We start from the raw sequence: 12,928 nt of genomic DNA, 5'->3' as shown, positions 1-12,928 counted from the left end.
AATTAAAAAGGTCAAAGATTTGTTTCAGACATAGCCAGTTTTCATTTGACAAAGTTTGAAAGCAACCGTAGCAACGTCTCCACAATTAGGCGATTATTGGAATATCACATCGTTATCTTTCTGCATGTTCTGTTGACTACAAAAACTAGTCAACACTTCGGACGACATTTTTTCTCGACTTATACGACTCTCAATTTGATATTTGCAGTCCACTCAATTCGACTATCAAATGTCTACGACCTTCATGCCGTGCTTAACTTCATCTTTCAAATATTAGTTTTTCAATTAATTAATTAGTTAAATTAATAAATTTAATAAGTCATTTAATTAATTACTAGCAGGCCCGCAAAAATATAACAAGATCAATTGAAAAATAGAAGTTTTAAAATTCTTTTTTTTCTACCACCTCGGGCTGGAACACATGCCCCTCGTTCAACAGCCATAGGTATTACGTTACGTTACCGATGTGTTTGGTTTAGTATAATACCTCCAAGTCCCAGCAATTTTGTGTTCAACTTTTTTCGGCTTTGCTGACCCTTATAATTAGGGAGCGCTAAGACTTGTACAGATAACGAAATTCTACATGGTGTCGTAGCGTTACGCATGTAATACGTTAGGCTGCATTTTTAAGGAGCGTAAAAAAGAGAAGAAACAAGATATGGAGGGAGAGAAAACAGAAAAGAGAAAACAAAGACAGAAAGGAATGAGAAAAGAAAGAAACGAAAGGGCGAAACGAGACAGAAGACAAAGGAAAGACAAAAACAAAAAGGGCAACAAAACAGAAACGAAGAAAAAGAGAGAAAAGAAATGAAGAGAAAGAGAGAAAAGCAAGATAAAACGAGAGAAAAAATGACCGAAAAAAAGACAAAATAGAGAGAAAAGATGGCTGGACGAAAGAGGAAAAAGTCAAAAAAGACAAGTGAAACAGAGAAAGAAAAACAAACGAAAAAAGAGCAAGAGAGAAAGGAGGGGGAAAAAGGACAGAAAAGAAAGAGAAAAGAAAGACCAACAAAAGAGAGCAAAATAAATCGAGAAACGAAAGACAGAAAAGAAAGAGACAAAAGACAGAAAAGCAAGAAAAGAGAAAAACAAGAGAGAAGTAAGAGAGAAAAACAGGAGAGAGAGAGAGAGAGAAAAGGCGAAAGGAGAGAAAGAAGAGAAAGAGGGAGCAGAAAGAAACAAATGAGAAAATAAAGGAAAAAAGAACAGAAAGGAAAGAGTTAAAAGAAAGAGAGAAAAGAGACAGAATTGAAAGACAGGAAGAAGAAACGCAAGATTAAAGCAAAAGAAATCAAGAGAGATAAGAAAGACAGAAAAAACACAAAAGAGCGGTAGAAAAAAAAACAGAAAGGAAAGAGAAAAGAACGAGAAAATAAAGAGAAACGACAGAGGAACGAAAGAGAAAACGAAAAAAACAAATAAAGGCAGGAAAAAAAAACAAAAACAGACAAAAGCAATAGAGAAAAGAGAGAAATGAAAGACAGAAAAGACAAAGGAAAACGACAGAACGCAAAAAAGGGAGAAGAAAGCAGAAAGAACAGAGAAAAAACAAGAACGAGAGACAGAAAAGAAAAACAAAAAACGAAAAGAGGCAGAAAATACTATCAGAAAGAAATGAGAGATAAGTAAAAACAAAGACAGAAAAGACATAGAAAAGCAAGAGAAAAGAAAGACAGAAAAGTGAGCGAGACAATAAAGAGAGAAGCTAAACAGAAACAAAAGGAGACAATAAAGAGAAGCTAAACAGGAACAAACAGGAGAAAGGATGAGAAAAAAGGCAGAAAACAACAGAAAAGTGAAAACAAAGAGAAAAGAAAAGCAGAGAAGAAAGAGTACAGTAAGACAGAAAAGAAATAGAAAGGAAAGAGGAAAGAACGACAAGCTAAAGAGAGGAACGAAAAAGAGAAAAAACATTAAGAAACCAAAAGGAAAAAAGAAAGAATAAAAAAGAAAAGAAACGCAGACAAGTACAGAAAAAGACAGAAAAAAAGCGGAACGACAGAAAAGAGAGAGAGAGAGAAAAGCAAAAGAAAAGAAGAGATAAAGAAAGGAAAAAAGAAAGAGAAAAGAAAGTGAAAGGAAAGATAAAAAGCAGAAGAGACAGAGAATAAGAAATATAACCAAAAACAAAACAAATGAAGAAAATAAAAAGAAAAAGAAGGAGCAAAGAAAGAAAGAAACGGAAGAGAAAAGATCTTCCTTCAAAAGTAAAAAAGAAAAATAGACCAAATTCTTCACAGCCTAACTTTTGAAAAAAAACTGGCAACAAAAGATTCAGTTAATTAAATTTCAGTTGTTCAAAATTTTATGAGACTGAGATCAAGCAAAACTAAAAGCAAAAGAAGCAAAAGATTGTTAAAAAATTGGTCACGCAAACATTCAGCGTAAAAAGTTCCGATTAAAAACATCCGCGGCTATCCAGTCATTGACCTTTATTGCATAAATTACTTTTCGGGCACTGACTTCTTGACAATGACAGCTCTTCGTTCATAGGCAGCTTTTCCAAAAATGAACCATTTTTACATTCAGTATTCAGTCATTGACCTTTACGGCATAGGTAACTTTTCGGTCATTTACTTTTTGGCAAGGTCAAATTTTCAGTCATTGACTTTTTTCAAAATACATGCGAATCAAAACGCTTTGATGTATATTTAAGAGGCCGTAAAACATGTGAAGATTAGAAGCTTAAACATGGTGGTGAAGCTATTCGAATTATTTTTTTTAATATGTAGATTGATAGAAGATAGATAGTGACAGTAGAAAGGCATGGAGCACAAAAAATTGTGAAAAAAGGAGGAAATTGGAGAAAGTGGAAACTGATGCGACGTTAATGGTCAAAAATCCCGATAAATACGCGGCTCAGCTGTTTTTTTAGCTCAACTCATTGCGCTTCTGCCTCTTAACTCACGGACCCCGGTTCGAATCCGACTGTTGCCAGTCGCTTTTTGCCAAAAAGCATGTTTAGGGGCTGTTAAACATGTAAAGATTAGGAGCTTAATCATATCCGAACAGGTTTAAAGGAATATAGGATCTTTTCGTGGCAACTCGGGTTCGAACCCTTGCCCCTCGTTTAACAGCCACAGCTCTTACCTCTTAGGCTACCGACGAGTATTTTTGGCGTCCATTACCTTATTTAACAGCAACTTTTGGTTAAGCGACAATTTTGGCTTTGCTGTGATTAAGGTGCGCTATGTTAAAAGAGCGCAATGAATTTGCATAAAACGAGCTTCTACAACCAAATCCCAAATTTATTTCCGAGCACATTACACATCCTTTTCCTCCCCTACTTGGGCTTGGAAAAAAACCATTTGCAGAGCAGGCTCTTAGGCATGATTGCGTGGGCTGCATTCTTAAGGATCGTTAAAACATGTCAACATGGGAGCGCTGCTAAACATTGCATTCAAGTGCGACTTACGTTTAAAATATTAGATGAGAGCGAAAGAAACAAATGGAGAAAGAAAGAAAAGATAAAGGAATAAAGAAAGAACGAAAAGAAGATATAAGTAACAAAAAAACAAAAAAATGAAGAGGGGAAGAAAACGACAACCAACTCCCGAATTTTGTATCCCAGTAAACGATGCATCCTTTTCCTCCACCACTCGGGATCCAACCCAGGCCCCTCTCTTCACGGCCACAGGCCTAATCCATTGCGCTACCGACGCCTGTTTATGTTGTCTATTGAACTGGATACATTCAAAAAATATTGGTCGATGGCTTTTTGTCTCGCTTGTTTTTGCTAAGCCGTATGCTTAATGAGCGAAAAAAAACATTTGCAGAGCAGGCTCTTAGGCATGATTGTGTGGGCTGCATTCTTAAGGATCGTTAAAACATGTCAACATAGGAGCGCTGCTAAACATTGCGTTCAAGTGCGACTTACATTTAATATATCAGATGAGAGGGAGAGAAAGAAATGGAGAAAGAAAGAGAAGATAAAGGAATAAAGAAAGAACGAATAGAAGATATAAGTAACAAAAAAAAACAAAAAAAACGAAGAGGGGAAGAAAACGACAACCAACTCCCGAATTTTGTATCCCAGTAAACGATGCATCCTTTTCCTCTACCAGTCGGGATCCAACCCAGGCCCCTCTCTTCACAGTCACAGGTCCAATCCATTGCGCTACCGACGCCTGTTGCTGTTGTCTATCCGTAGTGGCTACATACGAATATTGGTCGATGGCTTTTTGTCTCGCTTGTTTTTTCTAAGTCGTATGCTTAATGAGCGAAAAAAACGTTTACAGATCAGGCACTTAAACATGGTCGTGTGAGCTGCATGTTTAAGGATCGCTAAAACACGTGAAGATAGGAGCGTTGCTAACCATTGCGTTCAAATGCGACTTACATTTAATATATTAGATGAGAGGGAGAGAAAGAAATGGAGAAAGAAAGAAAAGATAAAGGAATAAAAAAAGAACGAAAAGAAGATATAAGTAACAAAAAAACAAAAAAAACGAAGAGGGGAAGAAAACGACAACCAACTCCCGAATTTTGTATCCCAGTAAACGATGCATCCTTTTCCTCCACCACTCGGGATCCAACCCAGGCCCCTCTCTTCACAGTCAGAGGTCCAATCCATTGCGCTACCGACGCCTGTTGCTGTTGTCTATCCGTAGTGGCTACATACGACTATTGGTCGATGGCTTTTCGTCTCGCTTGTTTTTGCTAAGTCGTATGCTTAATGAGCGAAAAAAAACATTTACAGATCAGGCACTAAAGCATGGTCGTGTAGGCTGCATGTTTAAGGATCGCTAAAACACGTGAAGATAGGAGCGTTGCTAACCATTAGGTTCAAATGCGACTTACATTTAATATATTAGATGAGTTCAATGTAATTTTTATTTTTATAAATGGTAATGCTAAAACGATTTATAACACAAAAAAAAACATTCAAAAATTAGATATAATGGCCTCTCTCCAATCAAAGACAGGAAAAATTTTGCAACTCCCACTTCGTTTCTGTGTTCTCAAATCCGTCCAAACATTACTTTTTTGAAGTTAAGTTTTGCGAAAACTTTTATTCGCTATTCAGTAAATTACCATTGCATTACTTGATACTCACTTAGTCCCCATATCTAATCGTTCGGCTTAGCCGAAAAACATTTTTTTTGCTTGACACATTCAAGCAAATCATAAATTTAAATAACAGTTAAATAACAAATTGATGTGCTTTAAAAACATGTGCTAAACAACAGAACCTGAAACGATGCTATACAATTTGATAACAGACTCTTTACTAGGCTCAAAAAATGTCTGCTGTACAAATAAACAACATCAGCAAAACTGAGTTTATGGGGCAACCATTTTAGTTTTGTACCCCGTTCAAATACATCGGCCTGAATGTAGCGTTGAGTTTTGTTTGCATTGCTTTTTGTTCCGACCCCCCTTTAGTGGGGAGGGAGGAACAATATAATCAACTGAGTTTTTTTTTGTTCAGTCAATTTTGGCCGACCGATATATTCATCGTAGAGGATTGTGAGTGGTATCATTAAAAAGCCCATCCAGCGTAGAATACGGAATCAAAAAGATTTTTTCGATTTTAGTGTTTTACAGGGAGTTATCTTGGTTTAAAGTTTTGTGAAAATTCGACTGCTTTTGTTCACATTTTCAGTAAATTTTGCTAAAATTTGGCACAATTTCGGTAGTATAATTCAAAATAAGATTAAATTTTTTGACGGCAGAATGTTGTTGTTACCGTTAGAGATAGAAAAGCGTTTCTGTATTTTTTTATTAAAGCTTTTTTATCTAAAATTTTTGATCAAAATTTCAAATTTCATCAAAAAAGGCACAAAATGTTTTTTTGGTCCGCATTGTTAAAGTTTACCAGACCTATAGACCTAAAAACCTTAACACAGACTCCCTAATCTCAAAAAGAGCGCTAGTTGTACTTAGGCGTAGTATGAAAGTCTTCAGGAATCGAAACTTTGCCGTTTTTTGCAGAATTAACTCAATAATTATACAAATAGCATCTTTTTTTTCACAATTTGAAGAAATCCACTCAATAATTGGTCAAATTCACAAATAATTGGAAAATCTAGTTGCTTTGCTGGGCGCGCAACAAAATCAGGGAGAGGTTTGATAATATCATGGACTCTTAGAATCAGAAGCTTTTATTTTGATGCTGCCTTTTTTCAAAATATTTTGCTTTTGTTCTTTTAATGTTAATTACTGATTACTGACACAATTTTTTATTCACGGCTCCATTATGACAGCTCCATTTTTGTAATTCTGAGGCCAAATGTAGATACAGTTTGTTTTCCAGGAACCGAAGGGTTTTTATGGCTTTGAGGAAGAGTTTAATTAAAATTTAACTGAATTCTTGTACTTTGCCTTCAATTGTTATTCCTTTAGCAGTCTGATTTTTAAGTTTAACAAATCAAAGATCTAAATTTCTTCCTCAAGAGGTGCAAGGGAACCTTTTCTACTCATTCCGTTGTTACCTAATGTCTCTTTTGTTATTGAATGTATTTTTTTAAGGTAATTTCTGTGATTTTTTGAACTTGTCATTTTTTTATATTATTTTAGTCAACATTTTGATTATTCTCAGTAAGTATAGGTCAACTTTTCCTCCTTATAGTATAAAAACCCCTCTTATAAAAATTTTACGGCCGATTGTTTTAACAGAAGGTTTTCTTGCTGTTGTTACTACGAGTTTTCATACAAAATTTTTTTCTTACAAAATGATTTTTGTGAATAATTGCCCATTTTTGCTGTTGTTTTTGTTACTTTTGTAAATTGTCACATTATTTATTAATCTAACTGAAAAAATTTTTACAAAATTTGAAACTAAACATAGTTCTCGTTTTCGTAACATATGGTTTGAGGGGTTGCGACACCGTTCTCTTGCAGAAGTTGATAATTTTTCAACTTTTCCCTTTATTTGTTGTTAATTTTTGTTGTCAATTTTAAAATGTTGTTTTTTTTTGTAAAGTAGCCTCATTATTTACAGCTCTTTTTAATGTTTTCGTGAATAAAACAATAATTTTTCTGTTGTTTAAACTTTTTAAATGATGTCTTCAGGGCTTAGACAATTTGTTTCAGATGAATTTTTGTAAAGTTTAGATACTTTTCCGTTTTTGTGGTTCTTTTTGTTGTCATTTTGTGATAGTCGTTTTACAAACAGATGTTATGATGATCAAAAGAGACGGAAATGAAGATGTTGTCTTCTTGCGGTTAATATCTTATGGTTAATCGTGGTTAAGTTTAATGGCTTCAAAGCTACGGTTTCTTAAGATTGTTTGCGAATGTTATTAGTTCAGCTTGGTTTTAATGTTATTTTATAGTCTTATAATTTAGTTTCATTAATAACAGTCGCAATTAGTTTTCCAAGTAGTTGCAAGACAAACTCTCTACTCTTTCAGTCGAAAGCTCTTGTTGGCTATGAAATTTGAAAATGTTTGTTTTTTATAAAAAAGTTATAGATTTTCGAGATCTGCCAAGTTTTTTATTTCTGCTAAATACAATTCACATCCTTTATCTTTTAGAATACAGTTTGGTTTTTATAACGTTTTTATTTTACTCAAATGGCCTTTCTTCTTGGAACAACCAGTTTTCAAAAAACCAATTTTCGTGATTTATTCAAATTTGACCGTTTTTTGTAGGTTTTTGTTTTCTTTACAAATGTTGTCACCTGCCAAAAATGCAAACGAAGATTTATATTGTTTTTAGTGATCAGCTTAATATTTAATTGATTGGGGGTGTTGCGGTTGAGCTTAACAACTCAGAAATCAAATTGAATAGCGCTTCAAGGTCATTTCAAGCCTTAAAGCTAGAATAGCGTGACAAGCGAAATTTAATGCTAGATTCTATTGAAGTCAAACGGATTTGTTCAATTCCTTCAACATTTATATTTAGCAACTATTATTAGTACGCAATTGTCATTCATGAAGTCAAACTATAACTCAAACTCGAACTACCTCAACCACCAGCAAAACAATACTACGACTTAACAGTATTGCATCAGATTCCTTGCGAATCAACCTGTTATTGATACAGAATATTCGACAAAACTTCTACATGGTTAACAAATTTCCCATGACATCAAATTTACACTGAAAAAATGACGTTATGAAAAGTGTTCACATTCTGTCGACATTATTATCTACAACCAATCAACCGTTGAATTTGACATGTAAACGCACGTGACTAGCAGCATAAAAGGAGCTTGAAAAACTACCAAAAATCAGTTAAAACTTGCAATCTTGGTTATATTAATTTGACATACAGTGCGTATTGAAGCACACTTTCTTGAGCGATAAATTACTTGTTATAATGTCTTGTTTCTGTAGGTCATATTAGTGATTTTACAGTTTTAACTTTACTTTGACTTGTGAAAAGAGAATTAACTTTGATATTCTCAAAACTTTCTTTCTGAGGAACGAAGTTCCTAAGTAAGAGAAACTTTGTGCAAAGCATAAAGTCAGTGTCTCTTACTGGCTTTAACGAAGCCTACTCTAGTTCAACATTGGTGTTATTGAAACCAACAGAGAGACTTGCTAACTTTGAATTTTGAAAGATATTATTATTATCAGATTTGTAACTGGTAAGAAAGCCCGTTTTACAACTGCTTACTGTAGCAGGTTGAAACTTTGCATATTTATAGCCAAATTATAGGGCTACAATTTGTAGGAACGGGAATTCCTATATTCGGTTTATAACTTGAGTTATTAACAAAAAACTCAACAAAAATTTGATTGTCTCAATTTGAATTATTTTGTTATTCTGAGAGAAACAAGTTTGTTATAACAGCAAAGCTGTGCAATTAGTTATCAAGCGTAATAGACCAACAAGTAATGCAACGGTATTCTACAGTATAGCGGATAATACAGTTCACAAAAGTTAACTGCAAAAACCCAATATCCGGACAGATTTGAAACCGCACTGGGCTGTGTAAAGTTTTCCTTGAATTGGATAGGAGAGCAGCCGTTACAGGGGGGACATCGTTTTCGTGCATATTTTTTCGTGAAAATTTTTCGTTTTTGCCTGTATTTGTCGTTCTTTTTTTGGTCGTATGACGTATCCTGGATAATGAAAGGCCTCAGTCGCTCTCTATTGAGGCATAAAAGACTCTCTCAATGATTTCATTTGATGCGTGATGTTTCTAATCAGTTCAAATTTAATTTTTTTTGAAAAAAAAACAATGTTTTAATTAACTTTTGCCGCTTTTGCTCATTTCTAGCCGACTTGTTGCCAAGTCGCATTGTGGAAAAGTCTTTTTGAATCTTCTTAGAATTATTTTAATCTTTTATCTGACGCCATTTTGATTTGGTTATTAGTGGTTTTCAAAAAATGGACAAGGAGTTTTGGTCGTAATTAATATTTGTAGCTATTTGATTTTTATTGCCGTCTTTTCTGGTAGTCATATTATGGTAGCCAAAGGTCTCATAGGCCCTCTAGATTAGATTGTTTTTTCTTTTTAGTTTGTTGAACGATATGTTGATATGTTAATTTTTTTATCTCTTCCTCATTTGGTAGACAATTAAGTGAAAAATGTAGATGAGCGGGGTCGGAACTTAATGTGCAAACGCACATTACCGAGCCTCCTTGTTTATTCTACTGTTTTATTTACCCTTGAATGCGTTCGGCTCATTTAACGAGCTCGGCTCCAACCTTAAATGAAATGATTAAAAAAGCTCATGAACTAAGGATTCAACTGATAAGAAATGTGTTAATGAGTTCAAGGTTTGGAAAATTCATGATTAAATCGTGTTTCTTGAATTTCGTAAAAATGGCGAATAACAATCCTAACTCGGACAATTTTACTGTAACAAATGAATCCTGCTAGTTTGGTGATTCCATTGGTTATAAGCCTCGAGTTAGACATAGTGTATTTGATAATGGCAAAAAGTGAGAAAAAACTCATGTATGGGTTAATTTGTTCTGCAGCATTTTTTGAGGCAAAAAGGCTATCTTGAAATGCCATAGTTGTCCTTATAGTTGTCGACCAAATTTGCTGTGATTTAGATGTCATATTTTCAGGTCTCCAATTTGCCGAAAATTGTATACTTGACTGCGCTGACGTCATCGATGTTTCTCTTCCATTGAGAAGCGACAACAAATAATTTTATTTTTCTTATTAGGTTTTCAGTTGGGCAACCATTTGTAGAGAAATGTTATCATTGGTTTGTCCAATGTTGGTGCAACTACAAAAATTTTATCTAACATTTTCTATGTCATAGTTATGTAATGAATCATTCAATAATATTCAATTCAATGCAATATCGTCCAAATGAGGATTTAAAAAGCTCATTTGGTTGCACTGCAGTTTAAGAGGATAATACCCACCTCAGTATCAAGATCTGCCATGTTTGAATAAGGGAGATTTATTACATAATTAAATGTTCGCTACTTCTACCTTGCATCATGATTGATGACACCATGAACCAGATGGAGTTGTGTGTGTTGAAGGTGCCTCTATCCGACTGACCACTTAGCAGATTCACACTATCAGCCGAGGGACTTATGGAACTCACCACTCGCAGCAACACACCCACAACCACAATTAGAACTGAAACAATTGAAACCGCATTTGACGTGGTAAAACTTGACCCCGCACCAAAGTACCCAGGCTGAGGTCGCAGAACCAAGACGGCTATGATTGGATCACTCGCTTGACTGCTGGACCGCGACCAAAGTGAGCCTGATCACTGCTGTGTTTGGTCTGCTACGTCTAATCAGCTATAATAATCTAATCAGCGATTTTTGTTCCACCCTTCCATATTCATTTAGGGGGTAGGTACCTTATACAAGCCCTACATTTTTGTTCATCGATTTTTTGCCGACAGATAGAATTTGCAGAGATGTACAAAAGCTGCATTAGTGGAAAGCCCTTGAAATCGAATGATGCGAAAATTATGCTTTTTAAGTTTTAGCTAAAAACTTTTTACCTTTTCACAATTAGAGTTGTAATTGCGCTTATAATTCAAACAGGTATTCGAAATTAAAATTTTCATTGAAAATTTAGTACTCGAAAATATAATAGAGAAAATTAAATTCAAAATAGGCTGAGCATTAGTGGAAAGCCCTTGAAATCGAATGATGCGAAAATTATGCTTTTTAAGTTTTAGCTAAAAACTTTTTACCTTTTCACATTTAGAGTTGTAATTGCGCTTATAATTCAAACAGGTATTCGAAATTAAAATTTTCATTGAAAATTTAGTACTCGAAAATATAATAGAGAAAATTAAATTCAAAATAGGCTGAAATTGCATGCTGACATTTGAGCGTCATTTTTTAAAGAAAAGTTTAGTTGATTTTGAGAAGTATATTTTTAAGAATTTCTTTATTTCTTCCGTAAGTGAGCACTCGATCTTAGATTTCTCGAGTCTGAGAGAAACAAATATCTCTCGTTAAAGTTACTAAAGCGGGATAATTGAGTATAAAGTCAGGCTGGAAGACAAGTCAATTTAGCTTTGTGTTGTCATGAAAGGCCAATCAAATTAAAATTTTTGTTATGCCTTTTGATTTTTACTGAAACTTTCCTATAAATTATTGAACTCAAAACAAACTTACGGAATATGCGGGGAACTTTTAAGTTAAATGGTTTACAGTTTGAAATGTATATGAGAAGCAAAATTTGAGAAGAATGTGATACAGTTTACTTCACAATGTTCTTTCCAACTTCATGCTATGCATTAAAAAATTTGTTACTCATAAAATAGTTGCTTTTGTTTTTCTGTCTTGAGGATTAGCTTATACATACGACAGATCGTAACCTTTCAAGTCTCTCTCAGATAACGTAAGTATTGCTGATGAAAACACCTGAAAGATGTATTTTAGTGTCTAAGTTTTAAAAAATATATTTTAATGACCTTGCCTATTTCTTCTCTCATTTTTTTATCTGAATTTGACAAAAACCATCTATATATATATATATATATATATATATATATATATATATATATATATATATATATAAGCTTCTGGTTTTTTAAACAAATAGATATTCAATTTTCACTGATGGGAAAAATTTCCAAAAAAAGACATTAATTGAATTTTTTTCCTCGGAATTGAGACTCTACATAATTGGCCCAGTTTCGCTAATTTTCTTGTCTTCTTATAATTATATTCGCGGAAAAAACAATCTTCAAGAAATAGTTTGTTGAATCTTTAAGTGCGAACGCAGAATAGCAATCCGTTTTGTCATTCTAACGAAAATTACAGGCGTAAATTTCATGATGTTTGCGAAACAACAGTGACAACTTACAAGGCTCACTATGAAGTCGACATTTTACGACTGTGGGAGGGAGTCTACCAAAAGTTTGAGTAGAGCGCAAATTGATGGGACAATAACATAGCAATGGTTCAGCGAACAGTTAAGTCGTCTTGTCTCGAAATCACAAAATCATCCACAAATTTTTCAAAGAAAACTGAAAGAAAAAAAACAGCAGCAGAATAATACCAAAATAAAATGCGAAGAACTGAATAAACAAAATGAAAAATTTCCCACCCGGTGATTCAGGAAAATGCAAAGCACGAACTCTCAGCCAAGACCTAATTTTAAAGTGAAGATAAAAATCAAAACGGATAGAGACAAAACACAATCGTTCTCAAGATTAAAAGATTGAAAAGATGCAAAAAAAGAAAGATTCTGCATAATTTTCTGAAATGGATCCAATGTTTAGGTTGATATTATCTACACAAAAATTAGAGTTTGCTAAAATTGGACTAGTAATCCTTTTGTATGATTATAAGAAGTTTATCAGGCCCTGTGTAAATCCTATAGCGACGAACTAGGGCAATCTAATAACATAACGTATGGAGGGATGGATATGGTGGAGATATGTACCCCTGTATATGTTCAATGTTTGGTTCGCTGGTAGGGTTCCTGATCCTATACCAAATGTAGCACTCGACGGTACACTAAAGGGAGGTTGATTCGAATGTTTGTTTATAGTTCCCGGTATTAAATGCAATACTTTGAATTGCTATTTGT

General features: G+C 34.1%; 2 protein-coding genes across 4 annotated transcripts in view; one reads left to right on the top strand and one right to left on the bottom strand.

Moving 5' to 3' along the window:
- The window catches only part of LOC142349858 (uncharacterized), a 277,179-nt gene that overhangs the window by 22,471 nt on the left and 241,780 nt on the right, over positions 1-12,928 (bottom strand). For all 3 annotated transcript variants that reach the window (XM_075401678.1, XM_075401676.1, XM_075401677.1), the window contains exon 14: positions 10,349-10,501. In XM_075401678.1, coding sequence (XP_075257793.1) covers positions 10,349-10,501 — 153 coding nt within the window. The remainder of the gene's footprint in view (positions 1-10,348; positions 10,502-12,928) is intronic.
- The window catches only part of LOC142349691 (serine/threonine-protein kinase ULK2-like), a 58,403-nt gene continuing 57,684 nt past the window's right edge, over positions 12,210-12,928 (top strand). The window contains exon 1 of the mRNA XM_075401421.1: positions 12,210-12,252. Coding sequence (XP_075257536.1) covers positions 12,210-12,252 — 43 coding nt within the window. The remainder of the gene's footprint in view (positions 12,253-12,928) is intronic.

This window comes from Convolutriloba macropyga, chromosome 11 (assembly GCF_964194025.1).
Source record: "Convolutriloba macropyga chromosome 11, txConMacr16.3, whole genome shotgun sequence".
Lineage (NCBI taxonomy): Eukaryota > Metazoa > Xenacoelomorpha > Acoela > Convolutidae > Convolutriloba > Convolutriloba macropyga.
The sequence above is the reverse complement of the archived record's forward strand: the minus strand, read 5'-3'. Positions and strand labels throughout refer to the sequence as shown.